Source organism: Elaeis guineensis, chromosome 5, assembly GCF_000442705.2.
Source record: "Elaeis guineensis isolate ETL-2024a chromosome 5, EG11, whole genome shotgun sequence".
Classification (NCBI taxonomy): Eukaryota; Viridiplantae; Streptophyta; class Magnoliopsida; order Arecales; family Arecaceae; genus Elaeis; species Elaeis guineensis.
Genome location: NC_025997.2, coordinates 131,500,310 through 131,522,482, shown reverse-complemented (window position 1 = coordinate 131,522,482; position 22,173 = coordinate 131,500,310). Strand labels below are relative to the sequence as shown.

The 22,173-nt window shown below is 40.0% G+C and overlaps 1 protein-coding gene across 1 annotated transcript; it reads right to left on the bottom strand.

Annotated features, from left to right (window-relative positions):
- Window positions 1–17,310: 17,310 nt before the first annotated feature.
- LOC105046381 (laccase-7) lies at window positions 17,311–20,930 on the bottom strand. Its single transcript, XM_073258659.1, has 6 exons — window positions 20,732–20,930; window positions 19,686–19,837; window positions 19,274–19,521; window positions 18,992–19,120; window positions 17,731–18,687; window positions 17,311–17,627 (listed from the first exon to the last, which is right to left on the bottom strand). The coding sequence occupies exons 1-6, from the start codon at window positions 20,816–20,818 to the stop codon at window positions 17,446–17,448; spliced, it is 1,755 nt and encodes a 584-aa protein (XP_073114760.1). The 5' UTR covers window positions 20,819–20,930; the 3' UTR covers window positions 17,311–17,445.
- Between the last annotated feature and the right edge of the window lie 1,243 nt (window positions 20,931–22,173).

Below are 22,173 nucleotides of genomic sequence, written 5' to 3'. Positions count from 1 at the left end.
AATTGGCTCTTAGTGACTAAGGTGATTAAGAATTGGGATATTATTGATATCTAACTTCAAGTAGGTTAAACGAGATGTTAAGCTTACTCTTGTCTTCTTTTGTAAAATCTATTGTTACCAGTATTGTGGCCAATCCTCTGTTGTGCCTAGCTCCAGTGAAGAGTAATCTGCAAAAGAAGTTTACTAACCGAAATTATATTCGACGGAGATCTTCCGATGCTTAAGTCAGTAAGAAGTGATGAACAACAAATAGAATATTAAAATTGACAGAGTATCAGTTCAGAAGTATCTTACCAATACTGTTCATTTATCTTCCTTTTATAGATGAGTTGTTAGTAACCGTTTGTAATGGTTAGGCACATGGATCTCGCTTACTTCGATACTATGTAATCGTGATATGGGTAGTTAATGCGCACTGATGATCATGGTATATGGCCGTTATGCGCTTTCTGCACTAACACTTTCTAATAAGCTGACTGGGGGTCGTTGATACCGACTGATAGTCGGTGATCCCAATGTTATGTCAGAGTTATCGATAGTTTCATCGATGGCATGCTAACAGGATGCTACTATCGATTGGATGCCACTACCGACTGGATGTCGGGTCGTCTTAGTCAGTCACAGCTTGAGTAGACAATCGACAAAAGGTTGTTGGTGTCGAATGCTGATAAGATAGTCGGTGTGATGAATTATCAACTCCTTTGACTGATTAGATCATTCGGTCAGACATCGATCGGTGATACATAGTCGGGTGCCGTTGTCAAGTCAGAGATATCATGCATCGAGTATGAATTAGGGTAGCAGAATCTGTTGTCCCAATAGCTGCCCACCACTCCCAAGTTCAAGGTGACTTGACACGTTGGACAATAGGAGTATCTTTTGTTATGATTTAGCACCAAATTCTGCAGTCGCTTTGGCTGTTGGTATTCATGATTTTTTTGAAAATTAAATCATTATCCGCTTTGTCATTTCGTTGATCGTCGTTTCAAAGGTCGTGCAATCATTATTAGAGTGTCACCTCGAGGAGACAATTATTTAATATTGCAGGCGACCAGACGGTGGAGTAATTTGATTCGATTTGATTTCGGCCCATCGATAACTACCACGGATTGTTGCTGCTGCTGCTGTTAGAGGCTGTGCACTACCTCTATCAGCATCTTCATCTGCTGCATTAACGCGGCAAGTTGTTGAGTTTGGATATCTATAGTAACGATCGGATGTGAGGAACTGAGCTCTGCCGCTGGTGGTGGAAGAGGAAGATCTTCCCAACGAGAAGACTGCCTGATGGATTCTGAGCTCTTGTTTTCGCTATTGTTGGATTCGTTTTCCCCCCTTTCTGGCATCCCAATCTGTTGCAGTCAATCTCCTATTGCATCTAACTCTGACGAAGAGCAACCTGCAAAAGAAGTCCACTGATCAAAATTATATCTAACGGAGACCTTCCGATGCTTAAGTCAGTGAAAAGTAGGGAACAGTAAATAGAATATTAAAATTGACAGAGTATCAGTCCAGAAGTATTTTTTCAATGATGTTCATTTACCTCTTTTTTATAGACGAATTATTGGTAACCATTTGTAATGATTAGACACGTGGATCCCACTTATTCTGGTACTATATGATCGTGGGATGGGCAGTTAATGCCCATTGATGATCATGGTATGTGGCTATTATATACTTTTTATGCTGGTAGTTTCTGATAAGCCGACTGGAGGTTGGTGATCCCAATGTTATATCGGAATCATCGATGGTATCGTCGATGGCATGCCAATAAGATGCTACTACCGACTAGATGCCGATAGGGTGCCGCTACCGACTTGATGTCGAATCGTCTTAGTTGGTCATGGCTTGAGTAGAAAAATGACGATAGGTTATCAGTGTCGAATGCTGATAAGATAGTCGGTGTGGTGAATTGTCAACTCCTTTGACTGATTACATAGTCGGATGCCATTGTCGAGTCGAAAATATTGTGTGCCGAATGTGAATTGAGGTAGCAGAATCAGTTGTCCCAACAATTAGCAAACTAGATTCCTGCTCACATAATAGTTTCCTCAATAATCAAATTAGGAAGCTATAGCAATTCTTTTGAAAAGTCAATCCAAAACCAATTCTGAAAGAAAGGAAAGTTCCAGGAACTGGCCCCAATGATTGCGTGTTGAAGATGGACATGGCAACAAGGAGAAGGGGGATCTGAATTAAAGATTGTCCTTAACGTTCTTGATAGAAACACTACCCTTTTCTGTGATACATTGTAATTTTTAATTTATTTTCTTATTGCAAGAAAGTAGCATACCCCAAATTTGAGATATAATATGATCATACTATCGAGAGGTACAGCCCACGATAATACAAAATCAATCAATCATAATCAACTAAAATTCATCATAAATAAAATATAATAAAAAATTTAATTCGATCATTCATCATGTAATTAAATCAAGATTGATTCAGTTGTCCCAGAATCAGTTGTCCCAACAATCAGCAAACTAGATTCCTGCTCACATAATAGTTTCCTCAATAATCAAATTAGGAAGCTATAGCAATTCTTTTGAAAAGTCAATCCAAAACCAATTCTGAAAGAAAGGAAACTTCCAGGAACTGGCCCCAATGATTGCGTGTTGAAGATGGACATGGCAACAAGGAGAAGGGGGATCTGAATTAAAGATTGTCCTTAACATTCTTGATAGAAACACTACCCTTTTCTGCGATACATTGTAATTTTTAATTTATTTTCTTATTGCAAGAAAGTAGCATACCCCAAATTTGAGATATAATATGATCATACTATCGAGAGGTACAGCCCACGATAATACAAAATCAATCAATCATAATCAATTAAAATTCATCATAAATAAAATATAATAAAAAATTTAATTCGATCATTCATCATGTAATTAAATCAAGATTGATTCAGATTATCTAAATTTATAGTCAAATATCAAATTCATATCTCAAAATTCATAAATAGTTAACTATAAATTCAGATTATCTAATAAACCAAGTATTGCTGTCAATCTCTCCGTCTGAGGTCGGTCACAGAGGTGGATGTGGTCAAGGTGAAACTATTGCTGGAGCTTCGCCCAAACACAAGCAAAACAAGTCCTCACCAAGAGTGGTGTTCTCCAGTAAAGATCCTCTGACACTCAAATCAGAAGATGGAGAACAATGAGAGAAGAGAGTGAGAAGTCGATTACGTACCTTGAAAGATCTTGGAGCCTTAATTTATAGAGAAAGAGTTTGAGTCGTATCCATCTTGGAGTCCTAATGGTTTCTGAATTTATCGCATAGATTGATTCAATGAAGATATTGCCTTTTATGGGAGACTCGATCGTGAAGGAGTTCTAGTCTATGTAGACTTTCTCAATTTAAAGGAGGGATGGAACTGGTGAGGAGATTAGGTTGGCTACCGTCGAGCTATAATAGGTCGTCCAGGATCAAAGTATTGGAGCCGAGCTATAATAGGTCATCCAGGGCCAAAGTATTGGAGCGTGGAGTAGATGCTTGTCCTCTTGCTGACTGGGATAGGTCGATTGTTTACAAGCTACTATAAGTCATCTAAAGCCGAAGTTATGGAGATCGTAGAGTGCATGTTGTCCTTCAAGTAATCTGGAATAGGTCGACAGAGGATGATCTAGAATAGATCGTCCGAGGTCGAAGAGTTTGAGAACTACTGCTGATGGGGTGTCCGTCACCTCGGTCACATCGGCATTCTTGTTGGGCGTCCATCTCCTATAGCTCGGTAGAAGCTAAGAATGTCACAATCGAGGTCGAGGTATAGATCCACAACAGATGCCCTCTATTCTCGGGATCGAGCTATTCATAAGTCAATCGAAGAGAGTACCAATTCGAGATCGAGATTGATCTCATCGAGCTATCTTCTGCTAGCACATGTCAAAGATCGACAACCAAAGATGAACCATCTTTGAATTTGGACCGTTCATTCCTCAGATCCGTGGGAGCTATGTTTTGACCAACCAAAAGCTGTCATTTGTCAAACATCAATTGAGAAAGGTAAATCGTCAGTAGATCGGACAACCGAAGAGGCGGCTCCGGCTCTACCTCCAGCCATCATTGTCCTCTTCGATAACGTCGAGGCTGACGAATCCCGTGCCCTTGAGGGGGCTTAAGCCTTCTTTGTCTTTTTTTTGTACTTTAGCTCGGACATGTCTGAGTTTAATATTTGATCGGTCCACTTTGGCAACCTCAGTATGTGTCGAGGTATTTTTTAATGTACCGACCCGATTTTGTAAAAAAATTTTCTTTCAATGAAAATGTTTTTTCTCCATTATTGAAGTTCTAGAGTTTGGTACCCTATTAGGATGTGACCACTCTATCCTCAACTGTAGTCGAGGAGCGTGCGTGGAGAGAAGCATGGGGAGCGTGCATGGAAAGCAGTATAGAGACACATACCGATCATTGATCGTAGTCGAAAAGTGCATGCGGAGTACAACATGAAGACACGTATCGATCCTCGGCTATAGCCGAGAAGCGCACGTGGAGAGACGTATGGAGATGCATATCGATCCTCGATCGTAGCTGAGAAGCACATGCGGAGAGTCTCATAGAGATGCATATCGATCCTCGATCATAGCGATGGAGCGCACCCAGAGAGTGGCATGGAGATGCGTATCGATCTTTGATCGTAGAGCAGCATGGAGATGCATATCGATCCTCGACCATAACTAAGGAGTATGTATGGAAAGCAGTATGGAGACGTGTATCGATCCTCGATCGTAGTCAAAGAGCATGCATGAAGAGCAGCATGGAGACACATATCAATCCTCGACCATAGCCGAGGAGCATGCATGGAGAGCAAAGGTGGAGAACAAAGGTGAACAAATATATGTGTATCCGAGGAGCATGTGTTTAGAGATCTGCATGGTGAACATGGAGAACACATTCCACATCTTGCCCGTGGGTGAGGTGCGTATGTCAAAAAAACACAATTCGATGAAAGAAATATTTTATTATTTAATTTAATAAAATTTATAATTCATGGGTGGTAGATACATAAGTTGTTGGCATTTCATATTCTGAGGATCAGAGTTTCATCTAATCGACAGAGTTGATAAACTCCCAGTCGAACTATTTCAGCAACACGGTATGGACCTTCCTATTTCGGCGCAAGCTTCGATCATTTTGTCGGGCGAGAAACTTCAGCTCGATGGAGAACTAATTGTCCAGTCAGGAATGACTTCTCCTTGACTTGGGAGTTGTAGTACCGAGCTACTCTTTGTTGATAGTTGATCATTCAAATTCATGCTTACTCCCAGATCTCCTCCAACAAATCTAGGTTTGCTCTTAGCCCAATAGAATTACTATCTCCTTGAACTCCACCACCCGTAATGTGGGCACGCCGATCTCAAAAAGTATGACAGCTTCAGTTCCAAAAGCTAGCTTGAAAAGAGTCCCTCCTGTGGAAACCCGTTGGGTCGTTTGATACATCCAAAGCATATGACATAGATCTTCGACCCATAATTCTTTAGTCTGACCTAGCCGAGCCTTTAATCCTTGCAGTAAGGTTTTGTTCGTGACATCGACTTCACCGTTGCTCTAAGGATGAAATACTGAGGTCAGCTTGTGGGAGATATCCAGTCCATTGCAAAATCTTGTAAACTTTGGATTGTCGAACTGACGCTCATTGTTGGTCATAATGGTCCGTGGTAAGCTAAAATGGCAGATGATCAACTTTCATATAAAATCACAGACTTTAGCCTTAGTGATAGTTGCTAACACTTCTGCCTCCACTTATTTGGTGAAGTAGTCGATCATGACGAACAAAAATTTTTTTTGCACCGCAGGATGAGAAAAGGTCTAAGGATGTTCATTCTCCATTGAGCAAAGGGTTAAAGCATGGTGATCGGAGCCAAAGAGGTTGAAGGTTGGCATTGGATATTTGAAGTTCTTTGACACTGATTGCATTTGCTCACTAGGTTAGCAGTATCTTTCTGCATGGTCGGTCAAAAATACTTCTGACACAGGACTTTAAGAGTAAGAATCTTACCCCTCAAGTGATTGCCGTAGATCTCCTTGTGAACCTTTTACAGTATGTATTCAACTTCTGAAGGATGAAGGCATCGGAGCAAGGATAGAGTGAAAGACCTTTTGTACACCCTCCCTTCATACATGACGTATTGAGGTGTGAGGTGTCTTATCTTCTTGGCTTCATCTCGATTAGTAGGGAATACCCCATCCTGCAAATAATGTAAAATAGGATCTATCCAGCTTGGCTCGAGATTTGTTTGCATCACGATGAACTCTTCAATGCTTGACTTCTAAAGTATTTCGAGATAGGAGCTTCTTTTTAGGTCGGCCGTACCTACTGTTGTAAGCTTTGAGAGAAGGTCGGCCCGTACATTCTCCACCCTCGATATTTGTTGAATGCTCATGGTGGCGAAGTTAGAAGCAAGATCTTTAATCTTTTGTAGATATTTTATTATGTTCGACTTTCGAGCTTCATATTCTCTCTAAACTTGGCCGATAATGAGCTGTGAATCACTATGAACCCTGAGGTGCCGAACTCCCAGGTCCTTTGCCATTCTTAGCCCGATTACCAACGCTTTGTATTCGGCTTCATTGTTGGAGGTGGAGAACTCAAAGCACAAGACATATTCTATGACCACCCCATTTGGGCTAGTCAAAATCAATCTAGCTCCCGAGCCCGTGGTGTTTGAGCAACCATCTACATGGAGAACTTAGCATTCATCAGTCATTGGAGCTGCTTCCTCGACGTTTTGTTCCTCATTTGAGATAGTGCACTCTAGGACGAAGTCAGCCAGCACTTGAGCTTTAATGGACGATCGAGGTAGATATTTGATGTCAAATTCTCCTAGCTCGACAGTCCATTTGGCTAATCATCCTAAGGTATCAGATCAATAAAGTATTGATTTGATGGGCTAATCGGTGAGGACAGCGATAGTGTGCACTTGAAAATATGGGTACAGCTTCTTTGAAGATATCATAATAGCATAAGCTGCCTTCTCAAGCTTCGTATATCTGATCTCAACATCATGGAGTACCCTGCTAACATAATAAATCGGCCTCTGCACCTTGGCCTCCTATCAGATGAGGACTAGGAGGGTGAGATGGTAAGGTACAAACACAACACTTTTTCTGGTTCAGGCTTGCTTAAGAGAGGAGGTGAGCCAAAGTATCTTTTTAGGTTATTGAACGTGGCTTGACATTCATCCGATCATTGAAAGTTCTTTATCTGTTTGAGAGCTTTGAAGAAAGGTAGGCTTCTTTCAGCCGACCTTAAGAGGAACTTGTTTAGAGCTGTGATTCTTTCAGTTAGGTATTGTACTTTTTTTATCATCTTTGGAGGCTTCATTTTCTGAGGAGCTTGATTTTTTTCTAGATTTGCTTCGATCCCCCATTGAGACACCATGAAATTGAAGAATTTGTCGGAGGTGACACCAAATGCGTATTTGCAGGGGTTAAATTTCATATGAAAGCACCACAGTGTCGCGAATGTTTCTTCAAGATTCGTGATGTGATGCTCGGTAGCTCTGCTTTTGACAAACATGTCATCGACATGCACCTCTATATTTCTATCGATCTACTCTTTGAAGATCTTATTGACGAGCTATTGATAGGTCGCACATGCATTCTTTAGGCCGAACAACATGACCCTATAGCAAAAAAGATCTTGGTCAGTAACAAAAGAGATCTTCTCCTCATCCTCGGGGGCCATCCGAATCTGATTGTATCTAAAAAATATATCCATAAATGACAAGAGCTGATGTCCTGAGGTCGCATCCACCAATTGATCAATGCGAGACAGAAGATAGCTATCCTTTGGGCACATCTTATTAAGGTCAGTGTAATCAATACAAGTATGTTATTTTCTATTAGCTTTTTTGACAAGGACAATATTGGCCAACCATTTTGGATAATAGACTTCTCGCACGAACTCTGCCTTTAAGAGCTTGTCCACATCTTCTTGTATGGTCTTTTTTCGCTCAGGAGCAAAACTGTGCTTCTTCTGTCTGATCGGACGATACTTCGGATCAACATTGAGTCGATGAACTATGACCTCCTGGTTGATACCATGCGTGTCAGAGGCCAACTAAGCAAATACATCTGCATTGGCCCATAGGAAGGAGATGAGGTGCCGACGATCCTCTTCACATAGGTTTGAACTGATCTTTACCACTTTATTCGGATCTTCATCAATGGGCACCAGGATTAGGTCTTCCACTAACTGACTTCTTCGTTCAGTTAGCTCGTCTGGTGGGTCCAACTCATCTACCGACTGTTCCATGGGTGTTGCTCTATGTAAAGTTGGCATGTAGCATTCCTTTGCAAGCTGCTGGTTTCCTTGAAGCTCATTGACTCCATGTGGAGTAGGAATTTCACCATCAAGTGGTAGGTCGATACAATACCTCAGAGAGTGTTCAATCTAGACTGACCTAAAATGACATTGTATACGAATGAATTTTTGACTATAAAATAATTTATTTTTACAATAGCTTATTTCAGAGCTCATCCGACTATTATGATCAAGGAGATAGTTCCTTCCATCGGGACCGTAGTACCCAAAAATTCAAATAGAGGTGTATTTCTCTTCATCAGCAGCTCAGAATACAAGTTTATATGGACAAAAGTATTATAAAATAAAACATCAACTGAACTTTCATTGTCAACTTGGACTCGATGTACATCATAATTAGTAATATTTAAAGAAACAACTATAGGGTCATCATGTAGACACTTTATTCCATCCAGATTGGCTTTAGAGAAAGTAACTTCATCGGCGACCTTTATTCTCTTTGGATTCTTATCCTTAGCTTGGTTTGGATCTCAGGTACTCAGGTATGACAGCCGAGCTGCCCCCAGAGATCATGTGGATCTCTCCTGCTACTGATTAGTCTTTATGGGGATCTTCCTACTGAGAAGGCTCATTGCGTTGGTTCCTCGGGATTCATCATTCATCAACATACCAACGAAGGCACCCACATCGGATGAGTGCTTCTATCTCCTCCATGAACTGCCAGCATTCTTTTGTATCGTGCCCGTGGTTCCTGTGGTATTTGCAATACTTCCTTGGGTTCCTTGCCCGTGTCGGGGTGAGCATCTTCTTCGATGGGGCCAGCTCTTCTTGTCGTTCTATCTCCATGAGAATTTGAGCTCGAGGTGGGGTGTTCAAACAAATGAAATAATAAAACTTCCATGGGGGAGTCCTAGATTGGTGAGGTGCTGCAGGAGGTCTAGGTCGGTTGTTCCAAGGTGGGGTTCGAGAATGGCGAGGTTTTGACTCTATACATCGATGCTGCACTTGCCGATAATCTTTCTTTTTCTCTTGACCGACGCTCTGATGTGATGCTCGATCGAGGTTCTCCCCTTGCTGGTCCCATGGTTCTTTGGCAAGAGCATAGTTCTCAGATCATTCCAGCATTTCAGTGAAGTCCTTTGGATAGCTCAGTTTGAGCGAGAAGAGAATATCATTCTGTTGGAGCTCGACCTTAAACTTGGTCATTGCCATGGATTGATCCAGATTTCAAACTTTCAGAGTAGCAGCATTGAATTGGCTTATGCAGTCTTGCAAAGGCTCATTCTCCCTCTGCTTGATGCTAACAAGAAAGTCCGAGTTACGTCGCTGTCGGTGGCTGCTGATGAAATACTCGACGAAGAGCCAACTCAGTTGATGGAAAAAATCTATGGAGCTCGCCTACAAATTAAAGTAAAAATGGCGAGCTGCCTTTCTCAAAGTTGAAGGAAAAGCTTGGAAGAGGGTCGCATCACTGGCCCCTTGCAGAAGTATTAGAGTTTGAAAATTCTCTAGATGCTCCATTGGATCGGTAGTTCCATCATAGGGTTCCATCTGAGGCATCTTGAACCGAGGTGGGAGGGGCTCGTCCATTATTTTCTAAGTAAATGGAGGATCATTGTTGAACCCTAGATCATCCTCCGATTGCTTCGATGCTTGAAGTGCATCGATCTGCCACTGCATTTCTTGAAGCTTCTTTTCCATCTCATCTTCCTAGATTGGTCGGCATCGAGGAGAAGCATGACGCGGAGTAGAATCCTTTCTAAAGATTGGGGTAGGAGACTGCCTATAACGAAGACGAGGTGGGTTGTTATGTCGGCTTTGATGAATAGTCACCACCGTTGGGCTATGGGGAAGCCGATCGGTCGATCTCCCTTTGGCTGGCTTTGCATTTTCTACGATGGGGGGTCTCTCCGTGTTTTGTTGTATCTCTCTCACCGCGACTGAAAGCACCTACACCTATTGAAGGCTGTTATATTAGTTGTGGGAGATTGCTGGTGCCATCGGTGGAGGATTCTCCATTACCGATGGTGGTGGTGTGTTGGTCGGCTGGATGTTATTGATCTGACGGTCGTTGGAGCATTGCAATGTGTTTGATGCATCCCTTCACATCCTCATGGCAGCTGATAGTAAGCTTTGTCCTCTCAAAATAGGACCTCATAACTAATCCCAAAATAAGACCTCGAAACTAGCCAAGGAGGGTCCTTCCTCTAACGCCAAGTGTTGCTGTCAATCTTCCCGCCTGAGGTCGGTTACCGCGGTGGATGTGGCCAAAGTGAAACCACTGCTGAAGCTTCACCCGAACATCTGTAAAACAAGTCCTCATCGAGAGTGGTGTTCTCTGGTGAAGACCCTCCGACGCTCAAATCAGGAGATAGAGAATAATAGAGGAGAGGGTGAGGAGTCGATTGCGTACCTTAGAGGGTCTCAAAGCCTTAATTTATAGGGAAGGAGTTTGGGTCGTATCAATTTTGGAGTCCTAATGGTTTTCGAATTTGTCGCACAGATTGATTCGGAGAATATATTTGCCTTTTATAGGAGACTCGATTGTGAAAGAGTTCTACTCTGGACTTTCTTAATTTGAAGGAAGGATGGAATTGGTGAGGAGATTAGGTCGGCCATGGCTGAGCTATAATAGATCATCCGAGGTCGAGGTATTAGAGTATGAAGCAGATGCTTGTCCTCTTGATGATTGGGATAAATCGGTTGTATACGAGCTACTGTACGTCGTCCAAAGCCGAGGTTATGGAGATCGTAGAGTGCACGTTGTGCTTCAGATGATTTGGAATAGGTCAGTCGAGGACGATCTAGAATAGACCAGATTGAAGAGTTTGAAAACTAATGTTGGTGGGATGTCCGTCAGCTTCTGTCACATCGGCATTTTTTTCGAGCATCCATCTCCTATAGCTCGACAGGAGCCGAGGATGTCATAGCCGAGGCTAAGATATAGATCCACAATACTAAATTTTAGCTCTATAAAATTTTCAAATTTGCTACGTAAAATTTCAAACTACTATCCTCCATCGTTCGTTACCTTTATTTCTTTATAAAAAAAATAAAAAAATAAAAGATATATTAACTTAATAATTAAGACTTATATTTTTGAATTAAATATAATTTTTTTTATGATATTATAATATTTAAAAAATAAAAAATAAAAATAATTATAAAAAATTTTTAAAAATAGATTGAAATTATAAATATATCTAATACTTTTTAAATCTTACAACATTTTAGTCAATCCCACGATCTCGTTCGTATAGTTGCGCTGTCCGTTTATATTAATTTGGATCTCACTGTCACGTCATCGTAGGTTTTTGAAATGATTAAAATAACCTCCAAACAATGGATAAAAAACGGGTCTGAGGCGTTCTCGTGGGCCATCCGGGTTTTGTATTTGGGAGCTGGCTCGTCCGAGTTGGTCTCGAGGCCGAAGAGGTAGTCCGGGACCTTGGAGACGATGGAGGAGGCCTCAGAGCGGCTGCGCTCGAGGGCGCCGCCACCGCCGCCGTTGAGGGCATCGACGAACCAGTGGTCGTTGGCGGAAGCGGCGCCGTCGATGACAGAACCGAAAGGGCTGGAGGAGGGGTCGGAGGGGGTGAAGAGGATGAGGCGGAAGCGGGGGTCCTTGAGGCGGCGGCGCTAGGAAGGAGGTGGAGAGGTGGTCGTACTCGTCCATCATATTCTCGACGTCCTCATCGGAGGAGACGGAGGTGTACTCAGCCACCACCTCTGGAGCAACCGCCTTCGACTCCGACCCAGGAGTCACCATGTCTGGCTTCAAGAGACTTCCTTCCAAGAGAACATGGTGATCGTTCAATGCCTTGTAACAAGCAGCAAGCACCCGCTCCGTCACCTCAGCACACCTGTTGATATCATGAGGGTCATCAACAGATGATGGCATAGCGTGCCAACCCGTTAGCATTCTCATTGGTTGCAAGCTAGGATGGCTCGGTTGGGCCAATCTTTGGGACAGCACGCCACTTGGCAAAATGAGCCCCTGCTTCATAGTTCTTGGCGCAGTGCCTGCCAAGATCATCATGGCCTTGTGTCGCCATTGGTACCAGCGAGCCCATCGGTACCTTTGTCCACCTTGATGCCAGGGAGGACCCCACCTTGCTTTGGGACTTCAATAAATGGTTTTCCGTCGGCTGTCCTCTAGTAGAGGGTCTCTTCGAAAAGATTTGATAGAGAAGCATCTTTAAGGAAGAGTGGGATATTGGAAGTATTTTCATCTTTCTATATTATATAAATAATTTAATTAATATTATTAATTTATATGAGTGTAAATATAATTTTTATAATTTATTGAGTGTAAATATGATAAACAAAAATTTTAAAAAAAAATTATAATTTTTTTTAAAATAATATAAAATAAAATATTTTATAGAACATATAATAAAATAAATTTTAAAAATAATTATACATGAATAAAATATAAATATTTTATAAATATTATTTATAAATTATTATTATTATATGTTCATCTTATAATTTAAAGCGTTGCTCTCGGATGTTCGTTTTAAGGTCACTTTATATTCGCGACAGGGACAGTATTTTTAATCAATAAAATTTTTATTTTGTATGCCAACTTTATATCAGGTGGTAGAGTCTACGTTTTTATAGATGCTAGCTCCAGATATTAACCTTCCCATAGAAATTCGTTCATAACTATCTGAGAGCTTTTGAAATTTTTATATCTTTTTTTAAAATATACATATACGTAGATAAGAAAACGATAAAATTCATGTTTCATAAATATGTCATTTTCATAAAATATATTCATTGAATCAATGATCATATTAAAATATATTTTTTTATATTTTATATGCTGATCTTTATTTTATGAAAAATATGAATTCATCAGCAATGCATTGTATGTCTGAAAAATATAGTAATTTAAAAATAAATAATGAGAGTGAGATCTATTTACATCGATCGTTCTAGATCTTCAGACTTCGTTAGAAGAATCAGCTAATTCTATTTAAAATATTAAATCATAATTAATTTTTTAATTAATATAATAAAATTAAATAATAAAAAGAGATCGTTGATTAGATGATCGGTCCAATAGACCATTCGGGCACCAAAATAATTTGGGATCTTTTTATTGAGATCAATATGGGCCATTAGAAGAGGAATGCATGACTCGATACAGGATCTATAGGTCTTCTTAGAGAGAGAAAATAGCATTTAGAGTCTCAAAATCATCTAGAGAGAGAAAATAAGAGGAGAGAAAAATACTAGAAAGAAGGAGAGAGAGAGAGAGAAAAAATCCTAAAGAGACGACAAGAGAGAAATAAGAGAGAAAAAATACTTCTCTTTTTTTCTTTTCTTTTCTTTTTTTTTTCTTTTCTTTTCTTTTCTTTTCTTCTTCCCTTCTTGGCCGAATAGGGGATGGTGGTGGCTGGTCACTAGAGGACCTACAATAAGTGACGACAGTAGGTGGCCGATGGCAATGGGGCAGCAAACGGTCAGTGGTAAGTGGTCGGCCAACAAAAATAAGAAAATAAAATGAAAAACAGGAGATTCGCCCCTTCTCTTTCATTTTTCTGATCATTCACATATCACCGGCGGCCAAGATCTCTGAGAAGGGTGATAAGGGGATTGGGGGTCATGATCTATGGGTGCGGCACCAAGGACAGTGATATCGATGGCCCCAAAAAAAAATTTAGTAAAAAATAGAGAAAAAATAGGGCATCGGTCTTTATGAGTTTTTCGACGGATCCAACAGCCAGCGATTATGCACAATGGCATGGCAAGGAATGGAAGAGGTCTGAGCTTATCTCGGGCTCCAACGACATCCCATCCATGATTTTAGGTGGACACGATGAGGGTAGTCTGAAATTTTAATAGAAGAAAAGAGGGAGAAAATAGAAAGAGAAAGTATGAGGGAGGGAGAGATTTATAGAGGGCTTCTTAGGATTTTGGCAGCTCTAAGAGTTCAGTTCCTAGCCAGATCGATGGGGAAGAAGACTCCCATTGACAGTCTTTGTTCCTCTTTCTCTCTCTTTTTTTTGATTTTTTTTTTGTCCTAAGATTCTTGCAGGAAAAACTTTAGAGCTGGGTATCACATTATATCCTCTTTATAAAAAAAAAAAATTTATCCTCAAAACTTGATATATCTTCACTTTTTTATAATTAAAGATACTTAGTCTTCAACTGTGCACCACCATACTTCGTTGTACTACTCTGATCTAAACCAATTCTTCTATACTTATCCTTTTCCTAATCCTACAAGTCATAATTCTAACCTTAAGTTCTACCCACGATTAAATCTATTGCTCTGATACCATAAAATATCACATTCTAGATCCAAGATGTGATACAGCTATGCTATTGAGGGGTACAGTCTACAATAATATGAAGTCAATCAATCATAATCAACTAAGATCTGTCATAAATAAATATAATAAAAGATTCAATTCAATTATTTATCATATAATTAAATCAAGATTGGTTCAGAGCATCTAAATTCATACTCAAATATCAAATCCATATCTCAAAATTTGTAAATAGTTAACCACAAATCTATGATCATCCGATAAACTAAGTTTCAACTCTAAAAAATTTTCAAGCTTGTTATGCAGAACCCTAAGCATGTACCCTCCATCATTCCTAACCTTATTTCTCTATAAAAAAATAAATAAATAAAGAGGTATGAGCTATACTAGTTTAGTAAGTAAAATTTATACTTTCTTATCGGATCAAGCATAAATTTTTTTATGATAATATAATATTTAAAAAATAAAAAATATCATAAAATAAATTTCATAGAGTAAATAATAAAATAAATCATAAAGATAATCATACATGCATAAATTCTAAATATTTCATAAGCATGATTCATAAAGCATTATTGTTATGTGTTCATCTCATAGTTCAAAATATTATTCTCAGATATTATTTATGCTACGGTCACTTTATACTCATGATAAGACTAATATTTTTAATCGATAAAATTCTTATTTCATGTACCAACTTTATACTTACTGGTAGGGCCTGTGTTCTTATGGATGCAAGTTCTGGATGTCGACCTTCCTATAGAGATTCATTCATAGCTATCTAAGAACTTTTGAAATCTTTATATCTTTTTCTTAAAATATACATATATATAGATAAAAAAATAATAAAATTTATATTTCGTAAACATATTATTTTCATAAAATATATTTATGGCACAATGATCATATTAAAATATATTTTTTTATATCTCATATGCTGATTTTTATTTTATGAAAAATATGATTTTATCAACAACAGATCATACATATGAAAAATATGATAATTTAAAAATAAATAAGGAGCATAAAATTTACTTACATCCATCGTCTTAGATCTTCAGACTTCGTTAGAAGAATTAGCTAATTTTATTTAAAATATTAAATTATAATCAATTTTTTTAATTAATTTAATAAAATTAAATAATAAAAAAAGATCGTTGATCAAATGATTGGTTCGATAGACCATCCGGACAACAAAATGTCTTGTCAGGATCAATATGGATCCGAAGAAGAGAAATGCATGACTTAATACAGGATCCATATGTCTTCTTAGAGAGAGAATATAAAGAGGAAAAAAAAGTATATCTAGGATCCTATCATCATCTAGAGCGAGAAAATAGGAGGAGAGAGAAATACTAAAGAGCATCAAAGAGAGAGAGAACCTAGAGAGACAACAAGAAAGAAATAAGAGAGAGAGAAAATCCTTCTCTCTCTTTTTTTTCTTTTCTTTTCTTCTTCTTTCTTTTTTTTCTTTTTTTTCCCCTTCTTGGCAGAACAGGGGATGGTGGTGGCTGGTGGCTAGTCGTTGGAGGACTTGTGATAAGCAACGGTAGTAGGTGGCCAATGGCGATGGGGTAGCAAACAACCGGCGGCAAGTGGCTGGCCAACAAAATCAAGGAAATAAAATGGAAAACAAGGGATCCACCCCTTCTCTTTCATTTTTTGATCATTTACCAATCATCGGTGGCCAATACCTTCGGAAAGGGTGGTAAGGAGGTCAGGGATCATGATTCAGGGGTCTGGCACCATGAGCGATGGCATCGATGGTCGAAAAAAAAATTCAGCTCAAAATAAAAAAAAAATCGGGCATCGATCTTAATGGATTTTCCAACGAGTCCAACGGCCGGCGGTCATGCACAATGACATGGTGAGAAGGACATGAAGAGGTCTGGGGCTTATCTCGGGCTCCAGTGACATCCCGACGATGATTTTAGATGGACACGGTTAGGATAATCCATGATTTCAATGAAAGAAAAGAGGAAGAAAGAATAGGAAGGAAGGCCGATGCTTATTATGGAAGGCTTTAGAGGAGAGATGGGGAGATTTATAGAGGGCCTCCTATGATTTTGGTAGTCCTAAAAGTCTGATTTCTAGCTGGATTCGATAGGAAAGAAGACTTCCATCGGGAGTCTTCGTTCTTCTCTCTATTTTTTTTTTTTTTTTTTTGCCTTAAGTTTCGTGTCGAAAAAAATTAAGGTTGGATATCATAGAAAGCAAGCACCAGTAAAAGAAGGAATTTGTTTATAAATGTAAAAGAGGAATTTGTTCATAAATATTTTTAAAATTAAATGTGTAACTGTTTAATAAATTCCACCCAATTCAAGAACCCTGGGGGAACCTGGTCTTTAGACTCGTTTCTAAATTTTCTCCCTATGGTTTTATACATTTTCTCATGTGCTCTCCATAATATTGTTTTGCTTTCTCTGTGATCATGTTTCTCATATCTTGTATTGTGGTCTTCTTAACCATCGATTCCAATTAATTGCCTTGCATTTTGCCTGCATCAAATTCTTCTGATGGAATGAGGCGTGAAATCTCTCTCATTCTCATCAGCTTTCACATAGTTCCCTTTAAGTAGATATTTCTCTGTTTGTCTATAGATAATCATGGCATCACATTTCTCGAGTGGTGAATCCTTTATTGTTTTATTCAGGTGTATTAGTTGAGAGTACTTTAAGGGTTTTTTAAAAAAAAAATAGAAAGCTGAAGTTGAAAGATCTCCAATGCTGCAGAAACAAGAAGACATTTGCTTATAATTGGGAGTCCAATGATTTAATATTTATTTCAAATAATGGACTGTTTATTGTCTTACACTTAATGGGTAGAAAGCACAAATCTATGGGGAATCTTCAACAAAATAATAGAATAAAAACTTGGGAGACGCTTGTCTTTCTCCTATTCTATCTTATTTAGTTCCCAGTTGTCCGCAACCGACCTCAGCTTCTTCTGACAAGTGGGGTAATCTGGAGGTGGTGGGGGGAGGGTGGATTCAGGGGTGGGTCCATTGTCCACCTCGAAAGCCGTCGCCAACCCCAGCAGCAAGTGGGAGTCAAAGTGGCAGTGCATGAGCCACACACCTGTACCGTCAAATCAGAAAAATACAGCTCAGTATGCAATAAGTTATCCTTTCTATCAACAAGCTTAGCTTGCTGGCAGCCATGAACCAATGAAGTGGTGTACCTGGATTATTAGCGGTGAATCTGATGACGGCCCAACCGCCGGTCGGAACGGCGATGGTGTTCCTCAGTTGTGGATCGACGAGGTTGTAGCTCTTCTCTGCCGTGGCTGGGTCGTAGTTTCCGAACCCTTGCGCCACCACGAAGAAGTTGAAACTATGGATGTGCATCGGGTGGTTCTCGATCCCCAGTATCGCCGTGTCCTGCAGCACCATCTCCACCGTCGTGTTGTACTTGAGCCTCTTCACCTTCGTAGACTTGGACGTGAACATCAAGTACTGCAGCGATGGATCGGAGGCGTTGGTGAAATCGAAGAACACCGGCGGCTCGTCGGGGAAGTCCGCCGTGTAAACCCCCTTCACACCCTCATAATGTGCCTGCAAAATCGACATGGTGGTGGGGAACTGGAAGGACGCGTTGTTCATGCTGGCGGCGAGCGCTCCCGCGGTCTGATTACACAACACTTGACCCGGCTGGCAAGCAGTCCGGCCCAACCCCACCGTGACGAACATGCGCTCGTCGACATGGAGAGGGACGGTGCGGTTCCCTGGCCTGAGGAGACTGGTAAGGTTGGAATAGAAGCGGAAGGCCGCATCGTTGTCGAAGAAGGAGGGCATGGTCGGCATCACGGGCTGCGAAGACGGCGAGGTGGATTTGTATCGGACGATGCCCGTGGTGGTCGTGTTGTCGAAGGCCTGCCGCGGGCTAGCGGTGCTGATGTACGGGAGGGCGGCCATGTAGTAGCTCGCCGGTGTTGCATCGGCCACCATGAGGGCATCGACGGTCTGGCCAGGGGCGATGACGATCAGATCAGTCTTGTAGGGATTGGTGTAGCTGGCATCCACGGCAACCACAGTGAAGCGGTGCCCGGCGATCTTGAAGAAGAGCTGATTATCGAGTGCAGCGTTGATGATCCGGAGCAAGTAGGTCTTTCCCGTCTCCACTTCCAGCTTGTAGATGTCTGCTAGTCAACAGCAGGGTATTTTGGTCATTAAAATGCTCCATCCTTGCACGTGACTGCATGGAAATCCGAATTCAACGTACACAAGATATTCAATTATATCTAAGAAATTGGTATTCAAGGTCGTGCCGGCCGCAGTACAAAACTTGCTATGGAGGTGCTTGCTTCTTCCTGTTTATTTTTACTTTTCAATAATTCTCGTATCTATTTTTAGGAAGCTAATTATAGATGCAAGCATCCAGTTGTAAGGCTCATTTGTGAAACTAACTATCAGCTATCCTCGCAATATGTACTGAGTACTTACCTTTTGTTGAACATGGGTAAAGGTCACCGGTTTTTCCATTGATGGTATATGCATCGGAAACATTCATAGCGTCGCCGGTAAGAAAGGCTTGCGTGGCCACGTCAACTATGTTCGCGTTCCACCACTCACCTGTACGTTAATATTTTCGTTATTCAAAAGTTGTGGAGTTGGTAAAGAGAGATTAACTAGGGAGTAAGAAAGGTCAGATCATAGCTAGGCAAAAGTACTTCATTTTTTTTTTCCAAGATTACGGAGAGAGAGAGAGAGAGAGAGAGTGTATACCGAGTAGAATAGGGACTTCCTTGTCCGGTTTGGGGAAAGGATAGGCTTTGGTGCCTCGCCTTGGTCTGATGATGATAGCACCGTAGACTGTTTCTCGGAGGACCGAGGAATGTTCATGCCACCACAGGGTGCCCTCTTGGCCGGTAATTTTGAATTTGTAGGTGTAGCTGTTCCCGGGTTGTATCGGGCATTGGGTTATCATGCTTGGCCCGTCGGCCCAAGCACTCAGTATCTGAAATATGCCATGCCTGCAGTCATAATAATTAATGTGAATTTGAGACCAGCTACCTTGCTGAGATATAAATCTTCTCAAGTAGCCCAAATATATGTTATCTTCCTTTCTTGTTCTACCAAAAAAAAATTTTTTTTTTTTGAAGAAATACGGAAACATAAAATTACAATACTATCTTACCAGTGGATGGTAAGGTTGTAGGGTGAGTCGTTGATGACATGAACCACCACCGTATCGCCCTCGTGGACATCTATGGTTGGGCCCGGAAGACGACCATTCACGGCAGTGATCACTCTGCTCTGGCACAATCGTCGTACCGTGAGGTTTCCAACCTAAACATGGCAACACCGTCAAACTTAGAAATGTTAGTTTCACAATAAACAATGTATCGTGTAGATCAAAATTGACATCACTAAATATCACCCCTAACTAGATCAAGACTTTGAAATGGTATGCTTTTAAAAGTTGTACTGTCTGCAAACCCAAGGATATCAGTTGAGATGCTACGTACTCTTATCTTGCATCCAAAAATTCGGACTTAAACGCTAGGTACGAGCCTGACCTCCAAGTTCATCTATTTTAGTGACATCGTTCTGTGTCAAAACTTGGGAATTCTGGTCATGGAATATGGGGAGGACAAAATATAATAATGCGCCTGGATGGCAGCAGTATTCTGTATATTGTAGCCAACCACCCTGAGTGCCAAGATATGTCTCCCGTAACATAAGTTGGCAACTGGGGCTGATGTACCTAAAGAAGCATGGTCACAAAGGAGCACAAATATGATGATACCATGCATCCTGGAATTCTAATTCCAAAATTTTACAGACGTACGGTCAAACCGTTCTTTGCCTTCTTTTTTTTTTTTTGGTTAGAAAATGCTACATGATCTCTCAATCCGGGGGAAAACATGCTACATCTCTCTCTCTCTCTCTCTCTCTGATTAAAAGGGAGAGCTGGAAAAAAAAATGCTACATGTCAAACTTTTCGAGAAGAGAAAAGTAACGGTGAAAATTTTACTTGCTGAAAGAAAAATTACTTTTGCCAAGTCGCCTCCACCTGAGAATGTAAAGATTTTTTTTTTTGCCTATTCGCAAATAAAAGGGGAATTTTTTCAAGGATTTATTTGACAAAATTTGTTATAGCACCATAGAACTTAAAACGAACAAAGAAGAACTAAGATAGAAGACGTGCTTGGAGTAGACAGAATATAAAGGCTAAATTACATGGAACGTGTGCTCGACAACGGCAGCATCTGCCATGGATGCGACGAAGACCAGAGCAATTGCCAATATGAGCACCAACCGAGCCATTTCTAAGAAAGAAAGGGAAGGAGAACGAATAGATCGTGGACCGTCTTGCGAGGTAGGGAGGAGTCTGCAAATGGGGAAGCGAAAAAGCCTTCTCAGGAGTTGCTACCCATGCACAAACTATCAAAGTCTATATAGAGTTTTTTTGGGGGGCTAAGTTCTTATATAGTATTTATGATTTGTGTCTAGAATACATAGATTTCAAAAGAAGGTCTTCGACCTCCGTTTGCGTGACCGGCTTAGAGTTCTCTATCCGACTTGTCAAATTAATACCCGACAGATTATTTAAATTTTAGATAATAACACGATATTCTTATTGTTCAACGACCAAGCAAGAGTTCAATTACTTCGAGAGAAAGGTTTATGGACTTTTAGTTGCGATGAAAATTCCATGCACTTCTTAGACCGACGACTTGCAATCTTTGGCTTTTGGCTTCAGGCTTCCTGCTTCCATAGGTTTGTTTTGTATTCTTGATTAACGTTCAATGCAATTTTAGTCATTTCCATTTCTACGTATTAGTTGACATTAATTGTTCTCCTAACACCGCAGGGCCTAATTTGACATCAGAATTAACATTTCCCAGCAAAATTGGCATGCAACATGGAACAAGTGGATTGGAGCTAGGGCTAAGCATAGGTCGGATTCGATTGGATTGGGAGAAAAATTTCATCTGATCGAATCCAATTAGATTGAAAAAAATTCAATCCGTTACCGACCGTTTATCATGTACAAATCGTTTGAAACCGAAGTAAACGATTTTGAGGAGGTTCGGATGAGTTGTGTCGATTTGAACTCCAATATTGACCCAATATTGATTTTAAGTCTAATATTGGCCTACTTAAGTTTTTTTTTTTTTTCAATTTAATATAAAAAAGATCTAAACTTTATAAGTTATAAATTCTGAACTTATTTTTGAATCCGTACAAAATAAAACAAAAAAAAAAAAATATTTATCTGAAAGTAATTACATCTGAAAACTTTCACTTTAGAATTGCCTTAAATTGATGTACTTCCATCAACAATTCAATACCCTTATGAATCCAAATGAATGACGAAATAGTTTTTAGAATTAAGTATTAAAGTCTAAATGACACCGTCCTAAAATAAAAATGAGTTTATGAAATACTATATCCATTAGATTATGTTTCAAATAGATTAAAAATATAGAAATCAAATTCGACCATAATAATTAATTTTTTTAAAAACTCCAATCCAATTCCATCCAATTTATATCTTTTAATCAATCAAAATCAATATTTATTTGGTCGGACAAGGTGGGTACCTTCTGCTTTAGGTTATTTGCTCAATCCTAATTAGAACCATTTTACAAATAAAGCACCGGCGTCCTTGTGCCATG